At 37.2% G+C, this 20,040-nt stretch overlaps 1 protein-coding gene across 1 annotated transcript in view; it reads left to right on the forward strand.

Annotated features, from left to right (window-relative positions):
- DCC (DCC netrin 1 receptor) overlaps positions 1-20,040 on the forward strand; it is a 687,608-nt gene that overhangs the window by 422,028 nt on the left and 245,540 nt on the right. Inside the window, exon 18 of the mRNA XM_053664328.1 lies at positions 2,342-2,391. Within this exon, the coding sequence (XP_053520303.1) occupies positions 2,342-2,391 (50 nt within the window). The remainder of the gene's footprint in view (positions 1-2,341; positions 2,392-20,040) is intronic.

Raw genomic sequence — 20,040 nt, forward strand, 5'->3', positions numbered from 1 at the left:
TCCGCTCTTCCCAGTATTTCTGCTTTTAAGTATATAATGAAAGAAATGAGCACAACTGTCCACCAAAAGACATATGTAAGAATATTCAAGCAGATTTATTCATGTCTCACCAACTGGACATACAAGAAAGGAATTTATTTATAAAAATGCATTTATTCTTACATGTTTTAACTTCTCTTGCCTTCAAAGTCTCCATTTGATGCAATACACCTCCCCAGATGTTTCTTCCACTGCTCAAAACAATTTTCGAACTTGTCCATTTTAATGCTTTTCAGTGCTTCTGCTGTCTTTTCTTTCACTTCTTCCACATCAACAAAATGTTTCCCTTTGAGGACTTTTTTCATCCAGGGAAACAAAAAAGTTGCTCAGAGAGATATCAGGTGAATAGAGAGGGTGGGGCACTGGAATCATGCTGGTTTGGGTTGAAAACTACTGAACGCTCAGCACAGTGTGGGCAGGTATACACTCGTAAATCACCCATCATGAAATGGGCCAGCATATTGAAGTTTTGCCCAACCCAACGAGAAAAAAAAAAAAAAAAAAAAAAAAAAAAAAAAAAGAAAGAGTCTTCAAAAAGAATTCACCAGTGCCGAACACAACCTCTCACAACAATGCCAGCTGGTACGTTAGTACAGATGGTTTCCTAGAATAATCACTTAGTTGGGAAACCTGTACAACAAGGGGCCAAACCTCCAGATTTTTTGGGTCCCCTCTCATCACCCAAATACCATTCATCAGTACAGTGGATAAAAAATAAAACAGAATAGCTATATACTATATTGTAATACTGAGGAGTAATAAAAAATGGGAATAAAAACTATTGCTATATGCAACAACATGAATAAATCTTAAGAACTAATAATGATCAAAAGCCAGGCTGAAAAAGATATGATTTCATTTTTAGTAAGCTCAAAGACAAGCTAAGATAAGAAAACCATGATATGAAGTAAAAGAAATTAAATAATAAAATCTACATCCTAAATTATGAAATATTTTTGAAAGGATGCTTGTGGATGCCATTCATGAAAAACAAGGCTCCAGTGAGCGATTTATCACAAGCTGCATCAGCTGTAGCCTTTATGAAGCACTGAGACACATTGGAAATGAAAACAAAACAAGCGATTACAATTCCCACCCTGCCCAGAGAGGCCCAGGAGCTAATATTTAAGTAAGCACTCCTTTGTTCATTTAATCATTGAGTCTGTAAATATTAACTGAATGTCAGATAAGAGGATATAAAGATTAATAATACATGTATCATGCCATTCTGGTGATTACTCTTCGGCAGGTGAAATCCGAGTAGGGCATACATAAATTGTGCTTAAAATATAAGTACCCCAGAAAAACACAGACACTGTCCAAGTTGAAGCACAAAAAGAGGGAACATGGCATGCAATCCTTGAAAATGCTAAGAGCATTTCTTCTTCGTTAAATTCACCAATTCATCATGAAAAAAGATAGGTATTACTCATGTTATAGATTATGTATTAAACATTTGTTTAATGCCATTTTTATTCCTATTGTGGAGCAGAAAGCCTTCATTGTTTTTTATGATTTATCCAAGACATCTGGATAGTGCCTAACAGCTGCACAGTGAATGGTGTTTTTCAGTTGCTCACATGATAATATATTCACTTTTCGGTATAGTAAATATTCATCATAAATATGATAAAGAAAATTGTATATGTTCTTCCTTTTTTTGTGAGGCATGGGACAATCAAAATGGAGGCAAGAGAAACAAAATTCCTAGAAAACCCACAAGAAAAAACAAACTGTTCCTTTGTTAACAGAATTGACTCACTGAATGCCATTTGGTAACCTGCATCTGTGACGCATGGGTTTAATTACATACAGCAAATAAAAAAATTGGTTGTGTTTCTTCTTTTCACCTTTTCAGAGATAATAAAGACTGCATTAAAGGGATTAAGTAACACAAGTGACCATTAGAATGACATGTTTCATGCTAAAACCACACAGACCCTGAAATGCACAATATCCTAAGCCTTTAAAACCACTCTAGGAAACCTCCTGTGTTCTTTGATTGGTTTTGCTGGGAGGATTATGGCCAGAAAGCTGTAATTAAATGTCAGTATTTGGTATCACGGCAGGTGCTCTCTTGCCTAATAGTTTTGGAGGCTTCCTAAATGGATAACTGGCCCACCAAGTGAGTAAAAATAAACAGATGCCATTATTTTTCATCCTTCAGGAAAATTTTATAGTGCCACCTGGATCAACCTACCTATTTGTCATCATGAACTGTGACAAAGACACATTCCAGAATATTGCAGTTTCTCTCTCGTGACTCCGGAATAACTACCTCCCCTTGTTTTCTTTCTTGTAGTGCCAAGTGCCCCGCCTCAGAATGTCTCGCTGGAAGTGGTCAATTCAAGGGTAAGTTGTTGACATGTTCACTGTGTTGTTACCTGTACACATATAACTTTGACACCCCACTGTGCAGAGTGAATGGTGTCTCCCACCGTGAAGAAACATCCCAAAACTGCACAGTGGGTGGCATTGATTCCTCGTCTTCATCTACCACCCTTGAACTAATCATAGGAAGTATTTGTTTAATTTTACACTTGATTTTATGAATGTTATAATGATTAAAGGCTATTCCACCAGGAAAATAAGATGTCTACTCACTCGTACCTGCTACTTTAGCCCATAATGTGCTGGATGGAACATTTGACTATAGGAATGAATAAAACAATTGAAAGAGAGGGATAAAGAAAGACTTTGCTGACAGATTAATTAGAATTGAATGTTTCATCACCATCTCTGTTCTTCCCTTATGAATATAGACTTCAAAGGCCATGCTTGAGGTCCAATGAGGTGGTATTTATGAAGTAATATTACCCAATGCTTAATGCTTCCTGGCCTGGAAAGTTTATATAATTTTTGCAAGGGCTTAAATTAGGCTAGTTGTACCTGAAGAAAGAAACCTAATGCCAGAAACCAGTTTTCTAGAAACATCTTATTTCAAGTGCGTCTCAGGGTTGGAAGTCAGCCCAAACCTGTAGCAGGGAGAGCAGATGAGTCATGTGCACTCATGGAATCATGTCACTGTCCCTGGGCCCAAGCAGGGGATTGGTCTGACTGGGCTGTAAGCTCTGGAGAAAGTATGGCTGTATTTCTTAACAGTCTACGCCAACTAAGGGTGTGTGTCTTCTTCTGAAATGTGAATAAGGCATTACTGAGTGAGTCTGGATGCTGACTGTACTTGAATATGGATTTATTACTTTCCTGAAGAGGGAATTCCTGGATTGCAAAGTTGACTTTTTCAACTGATATCTGTGTATTCTTCTATAATACTTCTATGATGCATACCCTTCTGCTATTTGCAACGTTTGCAGCAACCAAATGCCGGCACCCCTGCTCCTGTCCTCTTGTAATTATCTCTGAACATGGCATGGCTAGAAAATTTAACTTGCTCAGGGGCTTTTCAAAATGAATGTGGTTGGCCCAGGTGCAGTCATGCCTCTTCCTCTCTCTCCCCGCTCTGTCATCTTATTTTGTAGCTTTTAAGGAATTATGCATTATTTTCCTTGGATTGTTACTAAAAGAAAAGAAACTGGATATCAAAACACTGTTTTATCATTCCCATTATGTTGATGGAAAAAAAATCATATTCTATTTTGAGAGGTTTTGTTTGTTGTTTGAAAGGAAAGATCTTGAATATATTAATGTTTACCTCTGACCAATGCCATTTCAAGGAACATAATTTATTTCAAAAGAAACATTGTAGTCAAGTAATTGTTGTATTCTTTTAGACTAACAGAATTATGACTTTTATGTTATTTTTCTTAGGATTTTTATTTAGTATAGAAGGAACTGAGTCATGTTTTAAAATGTTATTCTGTATCGTATTTGCAAATATAAAACATAATTGATCATTATATTGATAAGCAAGGAGGGAATTTGGTTGTGCCAATATTTTTGCACACAGATGGCCAAGATTTCTGTATGTAAAACTGGAGAGTCTCATTTATCGGTACTTATTAGGGCTATGGCCACCTTAACCCTAACAGTTGGACTAAGAAATCATGATCAAGGGTATGCAAACAGAGAGTACCTTATACACTTAGTTAAAAGAACAAAGGGAAATTTTGTTAGTCTTGTTCAAGAAAACCAGGTAGATTACCTTATAAAACTAATCACAGAAAAAAACTAGATTCCTTTTCTGCAGGGTAAATGTGAACACAAATTTTGTTCTGAAGGAATGAATGGCTTGAGCTGTAGGTACTAGTTTTAGGCAATAATAAGTCATGATGCAATGGTTATTTTTTGTACTAAAATTGTGTTTATAAGAAATAATATTTTATTAGAAAAGAAAATAATGCTTAAAGCATAGACTTTAAAATGTGACTGTTTTATTAGGAAAATTTCTCATAAGGATAATTTGCTTAAGATTTACTTTTAAATTTAATTATAATTTAAAAAAATATTATAAGTTAATTAGTTGACTAGCATGTAAAGCATAACAGAATGCAAAAAGCTTACTAAATTGGTGCTTGAGTATTTTTCTATGTTCCCACACAAAAACTCTGGGAGTACAATAATTGAGTGTATCCGAGATTCAAGATTCTTGAACTCTTTTAATACCTCTTTGAGATTTTGTAAAGTCACTGTGTCTGTTTCATTTATTCAATCAACATTTACTCTATGCTCATCAAGTATCTACTATTATTATATATGTATATATACATAGCATATATGTATATATTATGTGTGTACACATATATATAAACTGTACATACCTCATATGTGCACTCTGTTCTATATATAGTGTTGGATTCTATATATCTACTATATCTATATATGTCTAATGCTAAAGACATGAACAGTCTTTGTCTCTAAGAAGCTCAGAGTTTAGCAGAAAAACATGTGACAGAAAATGCACTTTTTATCTAGTCACACTTAACCTGTTTCAACTCTTCGAAGTTGACATCATATTCTCCTTGATGAAATGAGACTTGGAGAAAACATCTCTGAAATCTCTTGTGGCTCCAAATATCTGCAACTGTATTTCCATTTATAGATTCTTGATCACTTTATTTTTAGAGAATTAGAGAAAATGGCACAGTATATTAGCTAAAATATACCAAACTCACCTGACCAGTTCAGGTATCTATCAGCTGAGCACTGTAGAGTGATTGTGAAGAATGAAATATTCAACCCAGGTTGAAAAAACAAAAAAAAAATATCACTGGGCATGGATGGTTGGGTTTCAGTTTTTTTTTAATTCAGAATGTGGGTGCCTCTCCTGCACTCCTCTTATTGTTGACATCTTTATCTTTGCACACCAGATGCATCTCTGTGGAAGTCACTGTGTTGCTTTTCTGAAAGCTAGTACCCCGTTAGTTAGTCACAGTTCAATACTGTGTGTGATGCCTTCTCTGCCACAGAAGAAAATGTGACTTGTTTCTTCCTGAACCTTAAAGTCTCTCACTCCTGTGTCAGCCAGCATCATTTGGCATGCTTAAATAACTTGAAAATGAGTTTAGTGATCATACAATTTCCTTTACCAGGAAACTACCCAAAGCAAGAACTAAAGCAGCAACTTCCAGCTTCAGAAAATAGCCTGATATTTTTGCCCCAGATGTTTTAACATCTTTTTTAAAAAAAACAATACAGAGGGAACCTAAGTGTCATTTCATGGGGTAACTAACCCCAGAGAGGCATGCTTCTGAAGATGTGGTGTGAAAGCATGTGTTTAGACTGAGGTTTCTGTCTCCTGTCCTTGGGCTAGTGATAATTCTCTTTTCAACAGAAGTGATAGCCAAGTGAGTAGCTGAGTGGGCCCCCATCTGTGATACCCACTTGCTAGGTACTAGGAGCAACTGGGAAAATGAAGAGCTGGGGAAAAGCTAAAGCAACGGAAAACAAAGAGCCACTGTGAGTTATGATATTAATTTGCAGGTCCTCCGCAGTTTCCTGTCTGAAGTTGGCGTTGTATTCTCTTGGCTGTGCAGAGGACACTTGAGTTCACCTTGGTCCCTGCTGCGTCACAGCCTTCCTGAAAACCCCCATTTACTCAGGTGGTCCTGAACGACTCCTCCAGGCTCACCACACCTTCTATAAATGGCGATCCATCTTTAAATGTTATACGGAGGCATGGGCCTCAGAGCTCTGGAAAAAAAAAAAAGCTATTATAAGTTTGTTTCATTCTGAGTCATCCTAAGTCCTTCATAAAATACGCTTCGGGACTGAGTGTTTTAGAGCCAGAGCTCTAAGTCCTCCCCTTGCAAATAGAGTCAGTCTCTGAAATGGATTTAGTACAGAGAAAGCAGACAGAAAGGAGACTTTAGATCATTGATTCCACTTCACAATAACTTAGGAAATGGCATTTGCTTCCTGATGGACAATTTAAACACAATAATATTTATGCCCATAAACACTGGTGTTGGTCCTCAATCATAATACGCAGAGATTTCTGCTGGAACACAGTGCCTGGTGCAGTTATCCATCAATTCCATTCAAGGAGATGTAGATCTCCTGTGTTTATCTTATTGATCCCTTTATTGATTCATTACACAACTGTTCTTTGAGCATAGCTAATGTCCAGGGAGTTATAACACTTTGGGGAAGGGCATGATAATAGGAACATAATGATAAGGGAGACAGTGTTCCCTGACAGTTCTTACAGCATAGTCTTTCTGTTTGTGTTGATAATTTGTAGAACAGACTGACTATAAATTTTTATATTATGTTAAAATCAGATGACATATAATAATTCATGAGACCCCCCTAAAAAATAAAACTGTATTTGATCTGCAATTAGGATAAAACCATATTCACATATATGCTATTCTACTTACATTTATAAAAATTGATAACTTGTATTGTGGTAACATACAAAATTTACCATTTTAACCATTTTTAAAGGTGCGTAATGTAAGTACACTCACATTGTTTTGTGACAATCACCACCATCCATCTCCAGAACTCTATTTTTTTTACAATGCAATAATATCTTTCTCTGTTTCCTATTTTTTACTTTTTAATTGTATTTTTTATTGCCTTTTAGCCCCTCACACCCTCCACCCCTCCACTGTCACTACATGTTTTTCATGTCCATGAGTCTCTTTTACCTTTTACTGAATCCCTCCACCCCCTAAACGCTCCCCACTCGCAGGTGTCATCCTGCCTTCCATCTATGAGTCCGCCCCCATTTTCCTTGTTAGTTCAATTTGTTCATTAAATTCCACAAATGAGTGAGATCATATGGTATTTGTCTTTCTCTGACTGGCTTATTTCACTTAGCATAATGTTTTCCAGCTCCATCCTTCTGTCACAAAAGGTACAATTTTTTTTAATTTTTAGTCTGTACTTATCAACTCTTAATACCCCAGTCCTTCCCTTCCTCCTGGCCCTGACACCCACACCATTCTACCTTCTATGCCCTGGTTACTTTATACAAGGGCAAGGACACCAATTCATGAGCTGTTTGATTGCCTCTTTATTTTATCTTACTAGAGAAATGAAACATTTTTAAAGTTTTAGCTCTTCACTCCCACAGGTAAAATAGGAAGGATATGATGAATCACAGTGGTGAAGAATATAGGCAGATGACTTAATTGGCTAGGAAGAAATACCTCACTTCCCACTATTGATAGCACTTTCTTAATATTTCTGTTCCAATAACCCACATTTATGATTTAAGAAAATCTCTCCAGAGACCTCTGATAAAGCTAACTGTCAATGTTAATAACAAGAAAACAGAACTGTATGCATGGCATTGTCCCCAAGTAACTCTACAATCCTAACTTTGGCCATTAGCTGCAGTTTCAGGTCTCATCACAATTTAGACCAGAGCTCCTCACCTCAAATGATCTTTTGATGTTTTTTTTTTTAAGTTCCAAAAAGTCAACAGTTTTCACCTTTTTTCAGCAAAAACATAATGAATGGATAAGAATAAACAATAAATGGGAAGGATATTAGGATGGTAAAAAAGTTGGATAACCAACGTTTAATAATATAAATAAATGCGTCATGCATTTAATAATATAAATAATATTTATAGTAATATAAATAATATAAATGCATCATGCCAGTTTAAATGCATTCCACAAATAAGTCAAATAAGAGAATACTTGGGAAATTCAAAACATATCTTGGTATCACACTATCACTGATGTTTTTAGAGCTGTTCTTCCTAAAGTCTGTCCCAGAGACCACGTTCCTCATCGTCTTTACTATGCTTTTAAAAGAGGTGAGAAATAGAAAGTTCCCTATTAGAGATACCAAAGGCTGTGAGAAGTACTTGATTTAACTTGGCTTTGCCCAAATTATTTCTTTCTACAAAAGCCTTTTACACTCAATGCTATCTTTAAAACTTTTTCAAACTTACTTACCCCAAGGCATCACGTATATTCCCAACAAGAACAAAGTGCTCCATGATTTGGGCAATCTCCCCTCCCCCAAAAGTTTATTCTCACCTAAATTAATTTAAAGCAAACTATATTAAATTTACAAAAGAGAGATAGAGGGGAGAAAAATTAAATTTTTGGAAAGCTAGATATGAATATAGAAATAGTCTTTCAAGTGCCTATGGTGCTAATTATAGAAGAGGGACCTAAGAATTACCTATGACATCTATTAAGCACCTGAATAAGTTGGAGATACAATTAACTCTCCCTTCCAATAGGAACTTTTTAGACTGAAAATGGGATTAGAAAAACACTTTCTGGATGGTTCTCATCTTCATATTTCAAATACTTAAATACACCATTTTTTGCTCTTTTGTGTGTTGAGGTTATTATGGTTTGCCTTTTGCAGATTTATTATAGTCACAGCCCTTTAGTATATCTGCACAAAGAATTTTGGCAGAGACTAAACTATGTGACAGAATACCATTCTCTTTTGAGTTCTAGTCACACTTTAATATCGCCTTGTAATTTGTACTCCATCACACACATTTCTAATGGTTCCATTTCTGGTTAGCTCCAAAGGCACAGCTCACTTTAGCCTTTCCATGAAGTTTAATGAGATTTCCCTCAAGTCATACATTTTTCAAAAGTGGGAGGTTTGATAATGGGCTTAAATTAAGTGGACCTAAGTCTGGTTGTAAGGTCTCTGATTTTAATTTATTTCAGAGAAGTTTCTCTTTCATTGGAATGATTGATTAGTTAGAAGACATGAGCAGGTTCAGTTCTGCCACTTACTAATAGAAGTTGCTAACCAGGCAGTTTGATTTTAGAGAAGTTGAAACATTTCCCTATGTGCAAAAAAAAAAAGTAATTCACTAAGGTAGCTTGAAATATTGTTTACACTAGAAAACGACTGTTAAATTACAAGTACTTGAGCCTGACCCGTGTGGCTCCGTTGATTGGGTATCATCCCTTAAAAGGAAAGGTCCCTGGTTCAATCCCCGGTTGGGGCACAGGCCTGGGTTGTAGGTTGGGTCTCTGGTCAGGGTGTGTACAGGAGACAACTGAAGAATGTTTCTCTCTCACATTGATGTTTCTCTCCATCTCTCCCTGTCTTCCCCCGCCTCTAAAAATAAGTAAATAAAATCTTGGAAAAAATATGAATACTTCATCTGAAATATTTAAGATATTAGCACAAGTTGTTGTAATTAACATTCTTAACATTTAAGGATCACCTAATAATAATAATAATAATAATAATGGCAATAATGAACTTTTCATAGGCATTTTGTGTCTGTCAATGTGAGAAGCAATCAAATCAGCATTTCATTTAATTCTTATAACAATCATATTTATTAAACTAACTACTGGAACACTAACTTTGAGCTGCAGGTATTGTTGAAAAAGCTACATGACAATAGTGTAATATCCTTCTTTCCAAGAACTTACTTACATTCACAGACAGGGAGACAGACTGATAAGCAAACGGAGAAATGAACAAGTAACACAATGGAATGGTAAGTTTTCTGAAGAAAATTAAGCAAAGTAATGTGCTAGAGAAGAAATTACTTTAAATCAGATTTCGGGAGAAGCCTTTTAAGGAGATGACACTTGAGCTGAGACAAATATAGGAAAAAGAGACAGCTTTATTTATGCACACTTGGGGCAAATCATTTCAAGCAATGCTAAGAAGTAGTACAAAAGCCTCGAGGGGGGACCTGTGTGTACTTGACTGTGACCCTGACATGACAGCAATAAGAACGGATCACAGATTGCTGAGTCAGGGTCTGATCTTGTGGGGCTTTATGGGACATAACAAATTGGGATTTCATTCTGTGGATGATGAAGAGGATTTTTTTAAGGGAGTGATCTCATTAAAGTTTTTCAAAGATCAAACTGCTATGAGGAAAATTCTTGGGGATGGACAGAGTGGAATCAGGGAGACCAATTAGGATATAATTGGGTCCTCTGTATAAGATTATTTTAGCTGGAACCAATCATCAAAGCAGATGAATAAAAAACTAGGAAAAGTTATGGTATATGTTGGATCTAGAACCAACAAGATTGACTTATGTGTTGGATATAAAGGGCAGAGAAAAGAGAAGAATTGAACATAGAACAATAAATTATTTTTTAGATATTTTGAATTTAAAAAACTACTAGACATACAATTAGGGATGCGAGTCAGGTGGACAACTTGGTCTGTAAGACTAGAGGTTTGATTACTAGTCATTCAGGAGGGAGAAATTTAGGAGTAACTGTCATATCAATGACAGCCGGGGGAGACTGTAGTTAGAAATCGAATGGTTGAACCTTGGGACACTGCACATTTGGAAGATGCAAAAATGGAGGGTGAAACAAGGAGGAGTCATGTCCCAGCAGTCAAGGGGGGAGAGCGTTTCCAAGATAGGTGCTGCTCACTATGTTGTAGTAATGAAAGACGTAATAGAAGAACAACAGCAAACTGATCTCTGAGGGAGGAGGTGTGAAAATGGAGAGTTGAGGTTCTGCCTCGAGTGACTTTAGATGATGTGTTCCTTTTTTTTTGAGTTTTGCTTTAAAATAGAGCAAAGGACTGGATAGCAACTTGAAGAGAAGTAGTAGGCTTGAGGGAGGTTTTATTGTTTATTTTATTTAGTTATTTTTGTTGTCATTTCTGGTTTTCAACATAAGAGGGACTAAGACTTTTGGAAATAGTGCAGTACCTACGGGAGCATCGTGATGCAGAAGAGAGAATGGAAATGGTGGGAGTGCAGTACTTTGAATAGGCAGGAAGGCAGCTTTCAGTGGCAATGAACAGGTATGTCAGTCTCGGTAAGATAAGCAAAGGCAGAGAGTGGGTGTGAATGTGGTTATGTTGCTCCGTTTGGAGCTAGGACAATGAGAAGTACTGAGAAACTGTCATCACAAGAGTGTAGAGTCTTAGAGGACTTGAAGACAGGGAAAAAGATAAGAGTTCAGATTGTAGGAAAGAGATCATAACGTACATGCAATTATGATTGCTCAGCAGTGCAGACCGACCATTTGAAATTTGTTGTCTTGAATATAGCATGAAATTCACTAACAATTGTTTTTATTTTTTCCCCATTGTTGGTTGTTTGGTCACAGGGCTAAGGTGGGCAAATAGTTGGGTTTTATTTGGTTTGGTATTTTCTAGGGGAGAAGGGGTGGAGTGAGTTAAGGGGTTTTTCAAGAGAATGATTAAAAAGAAGACTCATGGAATCTAAACTGTCTAAGGAAGAAAAGGAAGGTGGTAGTGGGTGTTGATTGATATGAATGTGTGATATTGTCAGTAGATTGTATTAAATTATCCCCACTTTACCAAAAAGAACACTGAGGCTTAGAGAGTCTAGGTGATGTACCCCGATGCCACAGGGAGGAAGGGGCAGCCCTTGGATCAGAGCCCGAGCAAGGCTTGTTGGTCACATTGCTTCCTATGTACAGGGCCATATGAAAGAAGGTATACAAATAAGAATTCAAAATAAGCTTTGCTTTTAAGTGGTTTACATTCTCAGTGGAATTAGTTTCCAGGCAGAGTCAGGTCTAGACCAGAAGCCAGGGTTCATCCATCCAGCAGACGCCAGAGCTATGTGTGGAAAGCAAGGGAAGAGATGGGTGTAATTCCTGAGAAATGGAACTAAGGAGGAGATTCAAAAAATCCATTGTCTGACTTCCCAGTTTTTCCTGCAGTGAATGTACATGTGAGATTATATCCCTCACAACTACATACTTCTCCCAGAAATTCTAAAAACACATCAGATGAAGTACAGTTTGTTAAGTGAGCAAAGCTGATGGCTTAGCAAACCATGTTAAACAATCTAAAAGATTTCTGGCCATTTCCAAACAAATTTCTTTTTTTTCCTCTGTTCCAAGTTCTAGCAAGTATTTGTTATTAGAAGTTTGAAGGGGAAAAATTGAGGTCCCAGAGAAGAGCTTTACTTCAGCCCTCAAGGTTTATTGGCAATAAAAATAAAACCTGTAATTGTTTTAGCACCTGTGGTGTGGAACCATTAGGAAATGTTATGTTAGACTCAGAGAAAATTCTAGTCAGAGAACTGGGCATACATGTGATTAGCAAACATTGTTAATTTAAATAATAAACAAAACTAAACCAAATGGGCTTAAATTAGGCAAGAAATATAGAGCAAATAATTCCAGGTAATAATAGCACAACTATGTAAATAAAAGCAGTATTTTAAGACATAGCTGCTTTAGCAACAAAACTAAGTCTAATATATAATCCCCTGAACTCATTTTAGTTAAATCTTATTAAAAAACCCACAACACCATAAAATTCCTAGAGAAGAATATAGGCAGAAAATTTTCAGTTATTCCACACAGTGATATTTATACTGATATGTTCCCTAGAGCAGGGGACATGAAAGAGTAAACAAATGGGACTTTATCAAATTAAAAAGCTTCTGCATAGATAAGAAAACATCAGCGAAATGGAAAGGGAACTGAGTGCATGGGAAAACATTTTCCAATGATACCTCAGACAAGGGTGTGATCTCCAAAAGATATAAAGAACTCACACAACTCCACACCAGAAAGACGATCAATTAAAAAATGGGCAAAGGACCTGAAGAGACACTTCTCACTTCTCCAAGGAGGACATACAGAGGGCCCAGAGACATATGAAAGGATGTTCAGCATCACTAGCCATCAGAGAAATGCAAATTAAAACCACAATGAGATACTACTTCACACCAGTTAGAATGGTCTACACACACAAATCAACAAACAAGTGCTGGCAAGGTTGTGGAGAAAACGGAACCCTAGTGCATTGTTGGTGTGGAATGCAGACAGGTGCAGCCACTGTGGAAAACAATTTGGAATTTCCTAAAAAAACCTAAAAATGGATCTGCCTCTTGACCCAGCAATTCCACTGCTGGGATTATACCCTAAGAATCCTGAAACACCAATTTAAAAGATCCTACACACCCCAATGTTCATAGCAGCACAATTTACAATAGCCAAATGCTGGAAACAGCCTAGGTGCCCATCAGTGAATGTGTGGATCAGAAAACTGTGGTACATTTACACAATAGAATAGTACTCAGCAGAATGAAAGAAGGAGTTGCTACCCTTCTCGACAGTATGGATTGAAATGGAAATCTTTATGCTAAGTGAAGTAAGCCAGGTGATGTAGGACACATACCATATGATCTCACCTATAAGTGGAACCTAATCAAAACAAACAAGCAAGCAAAATATAAACAGAAACACAGAAATAAAGAACAAACTGACAGTGACCAGAGGGGAGAGAACGAGGGGAAGGGTTGTTAAGAAACACATATGAAGGACCATGGAGAAAAACAACAGTGGGAGAGATGATTGAATATGGGAGGTGGGGGTGGTAGGGCGTGGGAGAATAGTGGGGGAAAATGGGGATAACTGTAATTGAACAACAATAAAAAGAAAAAAGAAAGAGATAAAAGCTATCAAGCCATGAAAAGACCTGGAGGAAACATAAAAAAAATCAATTATTGGGGCTACCAACTATATGACCTTCTGGAAAAGGCAAAGCTATTTTTACAGTAAAAAGATCAGTGGTTTCCAGGGGTTAGATGGGGGGAAGGATGAATAGTCAGAGCACAGAGGGTCATTAAGTCAATGCAACTATTCTGTATGATACCACAGTAGTAGATGCATATGTTTTAAACATTTGTCCAAACATATACAATGTATGACTCCAAGAGTGAACTCTGATGCAAACTACGGACTTTGGGTGACAATGATGTAGTCATTGATTGTAACAAATATGCCCCTGTGGTGCAAAATGTCAGTTCTGGGGTAGGCTTCTATGGGGTAGTGAGGTAATTGGGAACTTTGTACCTCCTGCTCAGTTCCGTTGTGAACCTAAAAGTGCTCTAAAATTTGAAGTTTATTTATTGAAATAGATATCTAAGAAAAAAGCCCCACTAATATTAAACAGTCTGAATGTATATTCTCAATAACACTCAACATTGAAATCTACTCATTTATTATGTTGCCCTTTCACATGGAAAATGATAGCCTCCATTATTTTCCCAAAGCTGTTTAAAACATTGCTCAGTCCACTGGAAAACCCTCCCTGTGGGACTGACGGGACCCAAGAGCATCATCTTCATTTTTCTGGGACATTTTGGAGAAAGTACTCTATTTTTAACACAAATGGATTTTTCAAATACACCAAAAAGCACATAATAGGTTAAAGAGTATTGAAGAACAATTTAATGTTTTCAGAAAATTCACTTAAGGTCATATTACATATCTAATTTTAATGGAACTTGGAGAGATTACTTGTGTTTTCTATAAATCATTTTGTTTCCAGGTAAACAATATGAAATTTTGGGGTTTTTTTGTAGTAACTCCAAGTTTCTTCTGCCTAAACATTTATCATCTTTCAGAGAAATTTATTTGACAGACCACGTGGCATTTTGGCTGAGAGGAGGTAGTTATTAACCAGACAGTTGCCTATTTTAGTTTTATGTGGATGAAGAGAAACACACAAAAGGGATTTGTATGTGAAGGAATAAATACCTCACATTGACTTTAAATAAAATTAATCTTTTTAAAATGTAAAACCGACTGGAGCTTTGTATCTCTTATGCACAGAAGAATCTAAATGTGACCAAGAATATATATCTATGTCCCTGGCTATACTATCAACATGCATCTCTCAAAATATGTGTATATTTTAATATTTCCAAGTTGGGTTTTCTTTTGTGGACTTTGAAAAAAAATACATATTTGTGTCTCATTTAGATTATAATGTACATAATGTTCTTGATGAAATCAGTTATAATAGCTCTTAGAAGAAACATTGTCAATTTAAAAAATACTCAAATGCTGTCTTAATTTGAAAGTTTCATTTTAAAAAGGCAATGAAGAATTTAAAGATCATTTCTGTTACAATCTTGGCTTCATTCGCTCATGTGTTTATTCATTTGTTTTAGTAATTATAAATATTCATTGAGTATGTACCATGTGACAGATGAGAGCTGAGCACTTCAGCTCCACCAGTTTAGTAAGAAGCCTCCTGGGTTGCTTCTCAGTCAGGAAACCTCAACACCTCCATTCATGAGTGGCAGCCATGAATGAGAAATTCCAACAAATGACAACACTTCAGAATGAATAGTTTCTGCTCTTATAGAAGAAACTAACTTTTCTGCCCTTGATAAAGGAAGTCTATGGTTTAGAGGTGGTTGGGGCATTTTATCATTGTACATGGCTTAAAGATGTTCTGAGTTTGTGAGGCACCAGGTCTAGGGAGCTGAACCTCTACTACAGGGGGTACTGAATGAAGCTGGGTGTGGCTGAACCAGCACTCAGGACCCCAGCTCCAGCTTGAAGAAAGGGACGTTGGAGGCCTGGAATTGAAGTTCTCAAACTCTAAGGAGCATCAAAATCCCCTAAATAAGATGTTTGTTTAAAATGAAGAATCCAAGAATGAGGAGAGACTTCCGCCAAGATGGAGGTGTAGGTGGATGCACTGAGCCTTCTCGCACAACCAAGTTTAAAAACAACAAAGTTTTAGCAACAAAAACGCAGTCAAACCACAGGAAATTGAACTATAAGGAAGTCTGACAACAACGAGCCCTTCAGCTAGACTGGTAAGAGGGGCAGAGCCAGCAGCAGAGCTGGGTCGGGCAAGAAAGATCCACCAGACTCACCTGGGTGCTGGACCCAGGTACACAGGCAGCAATGGGCGGATCCCAAGTGTGGAGTAGCATCGGGCGGACCCACTGAGGGCTGACCACGGTCACACATTCACGCACAGATAAACCAGTGAAGGAGCAAGCAGTGAGATGGACTGCGCAGGCCCCAGCAACAGGAAGCAGCAGAGGGGACCGCTATTGTCCCTCTCTGACCCCACCCCCACATACAGCATCACAAACCAGCGACCTGGGTGGCTCCACCCTGGTGAACAACTAAAGCCCCACTCCTCATATATAACAGGCACGAACAGATCAAAACATGGATCAAGAACAACTCAGAGCCCCAGAGCCGATAAATCTAAGTGAACAAGAAATTGCCAACCTATCAGAGGCACAGTTCAAAACACTGGTGATCAGGATGCTCACAGAACTGGTTGATTTTAGCCACAAATTAGAGGAACATATGAAGGCTAAACTAATTGAAGTGAATGGAAATGCACAGGAAACCAATAGTAATGGAAAGGAAACTGGGACTCAAATCAATGGAGTGGAACAGAAGGAAGAAAAAAATGACCAAACAGAAAAGGATGAAGAAACCAAGAATTCAAAAAAGTGAGAAGAGGCTTAGGAACCTTCAGGACATCTTTAAACGTCCCAACATCTGAATTATAGGAGTACCAGAAGGGAAAGAGGAACAGCCACGAGTGGAAAACTTATTTGAACAAATAATAAAGAACTTCCCCAATCTGGCAAAGGAAATAGACTTTCAGGAAGTCCAGGAAGCTCATATAGTCCCAAAGAAGTTGGACCCAAGAAGGAACACACCAAGGCACATCATCATTATATTAGCCAAGATAAAATGAAGGAGAGAATCTAGAAGCAGCAAGAGATAAGGGGACAGTCACCTACAAAGGAGTTCCCATCAGACTGTCAGCGGATTTCTCAAAATAGACCTTATAGGCAAGAAGGGGCTGGAAAGAAGTATTCCAAGTCATGAAATCCAAAGACCTACATCCAAGATTGCTCTATCCAGCAAAGCTTTCATTTAGAATGGAAGGGCAGATAAAGTGCTTCTCAGATAAGACCAAATTCAAGGAGTTCATCATCACCAAGCCCTTATTATATGAAATGTTAAAGGGACTTATCTAAGAAAAAGAAGATAAAAAAGATGAACAGTGAAAGGACAGCAAACTCACAGTTATTAACAACCACACAAAACAAAAGCAAACTAAGAGGACAGCTAGATCAGGAGCAGAAGCATAGAAATGAAGATCTCATGGAGGGTTAGCAACAGGGGAGTGGGAGGAGGAGAAGGGGGGAGAAGGTACAGAAAATAAGTAGAAAATAGATAGGGGGGAGGGCAAAAATACTATGGGAAATATAGAATCTAAAGAACTTGTGACACGTGGTCATGAACTAAAGGGGGTTCATGAATGGTGGGGGAGGGAGTTTGCAGGGTGGAGGGGAATAAAGGGGGGAAATAGAACAACTGTAACGGCATAATTAATAAAATATATTAAAAAAAGAAAAATAATAAATAAAATGAAGAATCCCTCCCCCTCGCAATCATACACACTTCTGATTCAATAGGTTCCTGTCCAGAAAGCATTGTTTTCTAACAGCAGCTTAACTTGTATAGAGGAGGATGATCTGCAGATCCCGCTATAATAAAGTCTAATCAGACCAATGGCTTTTAAATATTATTGACACCAGAAAGTGCCTTTATGTAACCAGTTTCACATGGCATCTAGGTAGAGGGTACGCAGGTGAAGCTGTGCCAGGGAAAGCATCTGTTAGTCAGTTTAGGACCTCGGCCCAGCTCACACTGGCCAGCGAGAGTGGGTCTTCATATTTCAAGGAATTTTGTGAGCCCATTGTTAAACACTGTAATTATTAAAAATTATACTATATAAGTTTACAATTAGATGCGTTATGTTTTACAATGGTATATTTTAAACCCATTGCTTCCTTATAGTTTTATTGCATTTTCCTCTTATCTATGACTTGAGGTGATTTACCCCCAGTCGGCCTGGTGGAAATACTGTCCAGTGGTGGACTTCTCCTCCCAACTCTGCATGCAGATGTCCCACTGTGGCTTGATATCACCTCAGCTGGGTCTATCTAAGACCCAGAACTCAGCAAATGCTACAAAGCAAGGCTTTTTCTATTAGCAAGCTGGTTTTAAATATGTATTAGTGTGCCACTAAACAGGAAGGGGTACCTAGGAGTGGCAATTCCTTAGCTCTTTCTTCAAATACCTCAGTGGACTGTGAGGCCTTAGGGAAAACAAAACACAGCTCAACAAAGAACAAAAATGCTGACCTAATTATATCATGGCTATGAAGATGCAGAGGGAAAAAGTCAAAGTAAAGAATCAGTAAGATCAAGTCCTTTATATAAAACATACATTTTATTATTTAAAAAATTTTTAATGTATTGATTTTTAGAGAGAGAGAGGAAGTGAGAGAGAGAAAGATCAATTTGTTGCTCCACTTAATTTATGCATTTGTTGATTCTTGTATGTATCCTGACCAGGGATTGAACTCGCAACCTTGGGGCATCGAGATGACTCTCTAACCAATGGAGCTACCCAGCCCAGGACAACACATGCATTTCACAAATCTCGTGATGAGACTAGGAGCCTTGATACTTTATTCATAATCCTAGGGGAAGAGCACTGGGGCAGAGCCAACAAATTGTTCTGCTACCTGGTTATCTTTCTTTTCTTCATCTCCTTTGTATTATAATGATTGGTAAGGTGGGAGAAGAGACTTGGTATAAAAACACCATTGTTTGATCCAGAAAGTTGTCCTCCATTCATCTTCAGTAATCATGATGAATGATAAACACTTCTGTACCTTATTTGAAATGCAAGTGACCATCTTACATAATAAACCACATTTAGTATTTATTTTAGCAAAGTTTCTTACAGAATTTTTCTTACTATCTATAACCTACACTTTTTAACACTAACATATAATTGACATGCCCCAAAGTAGAATTAAACAGCACCTTTAATATCTTCATAATGAATATAGATATCATTTCATTAGCAATAGGTTATTTCAGCCTTTTAAAATATAATAAGCTTTTTTGTGATTTAGAAAACGTAGTTATTTTCTTCCTGAAGGGACTTTAATATCTGTTTTGCATAATAATGTATAGTATTGTGCCTGTCATTTCATCATATACCCATTAATTTTTTATTAGTTTTTTCAAAAAAGAATTATTATGCACCCACTGTTTAACCATTAAATACTGGCATCCTTTAAGAAGGCTTATCACCAAATGACCTGAAATTTAGATTGTTGAAGCAAACCATCTGTATCATAGTTCATGGTAAGCTAAACAGACCAATGTGCATTTTCTTTGTTCTTGTTTTGTTTTTCTTTGCTTTTCTTGTTTCTTATAAATATAAGTGGAGCTAATACTTACCTTAAAAATCTTCAGTTAAAGGTTAGAAAATATTTCAAGATTCTGCATATAGATATTCAGTTTAGAATACCATAGGAGCATTGATTTCAGGCCATCATTTGCATGAACTCTCTTTCACTGATGGTAAATGCTTTGATTTGTAGAAATACCTGCACACGTGACACCATGTGGTTTGAGGTTTAGTTTCTCTGAGGTGTGTGTAGACATGCACACTTGTCTAGTGTACTCCTGAATAAATGAGTGTGCCACCTTCTGAGAGAATTTTCTAGAATCCTAGCTTTGACTCTGGAATTAATTTCTTTCCTCTACACTGAGAAGGGCATTCATGTCAGGAACTTTATGATGGAGTAAAAACTTGACACAGAGGCGTGCACAGGAGTCAGTATCAATATGAAAACTTACTCATTCTCTGACTTGCTGGTCTTGTGAGGAGCTGACAGATGGGAAGTGGTGCTCTTTAGCCAAAGGGAGAAATGTCTGTCATGCTGTGATATGCTATTTGGTTCAAACTAAGTATGTAAACACTTTTGTTATGATATTATTCTTGGGAAATACACTTCTGCATATGCTCTTGGCTCCGTGGATGAGAAGTC

The sequence above is a fragment of the Artibeus jamaicensis genome, unplaced genomic scaffold (genome assembly GCF_021234435.1).
Source record: "Artibeus jamaicensis isolate MK-2021 breed Jamaican fruit bat unplaced genomic scaffold, CSHL_Jam_final contig_354, whole genome shotgun sequence".
Classification (NCBI taxonomy): domain Eukaryota; kingdom Metazoa; phylum Chordata; class Mammalia; order Chiroptera; family Phyllostomidae; genus Artibeus; species Artibeus jamaicensis.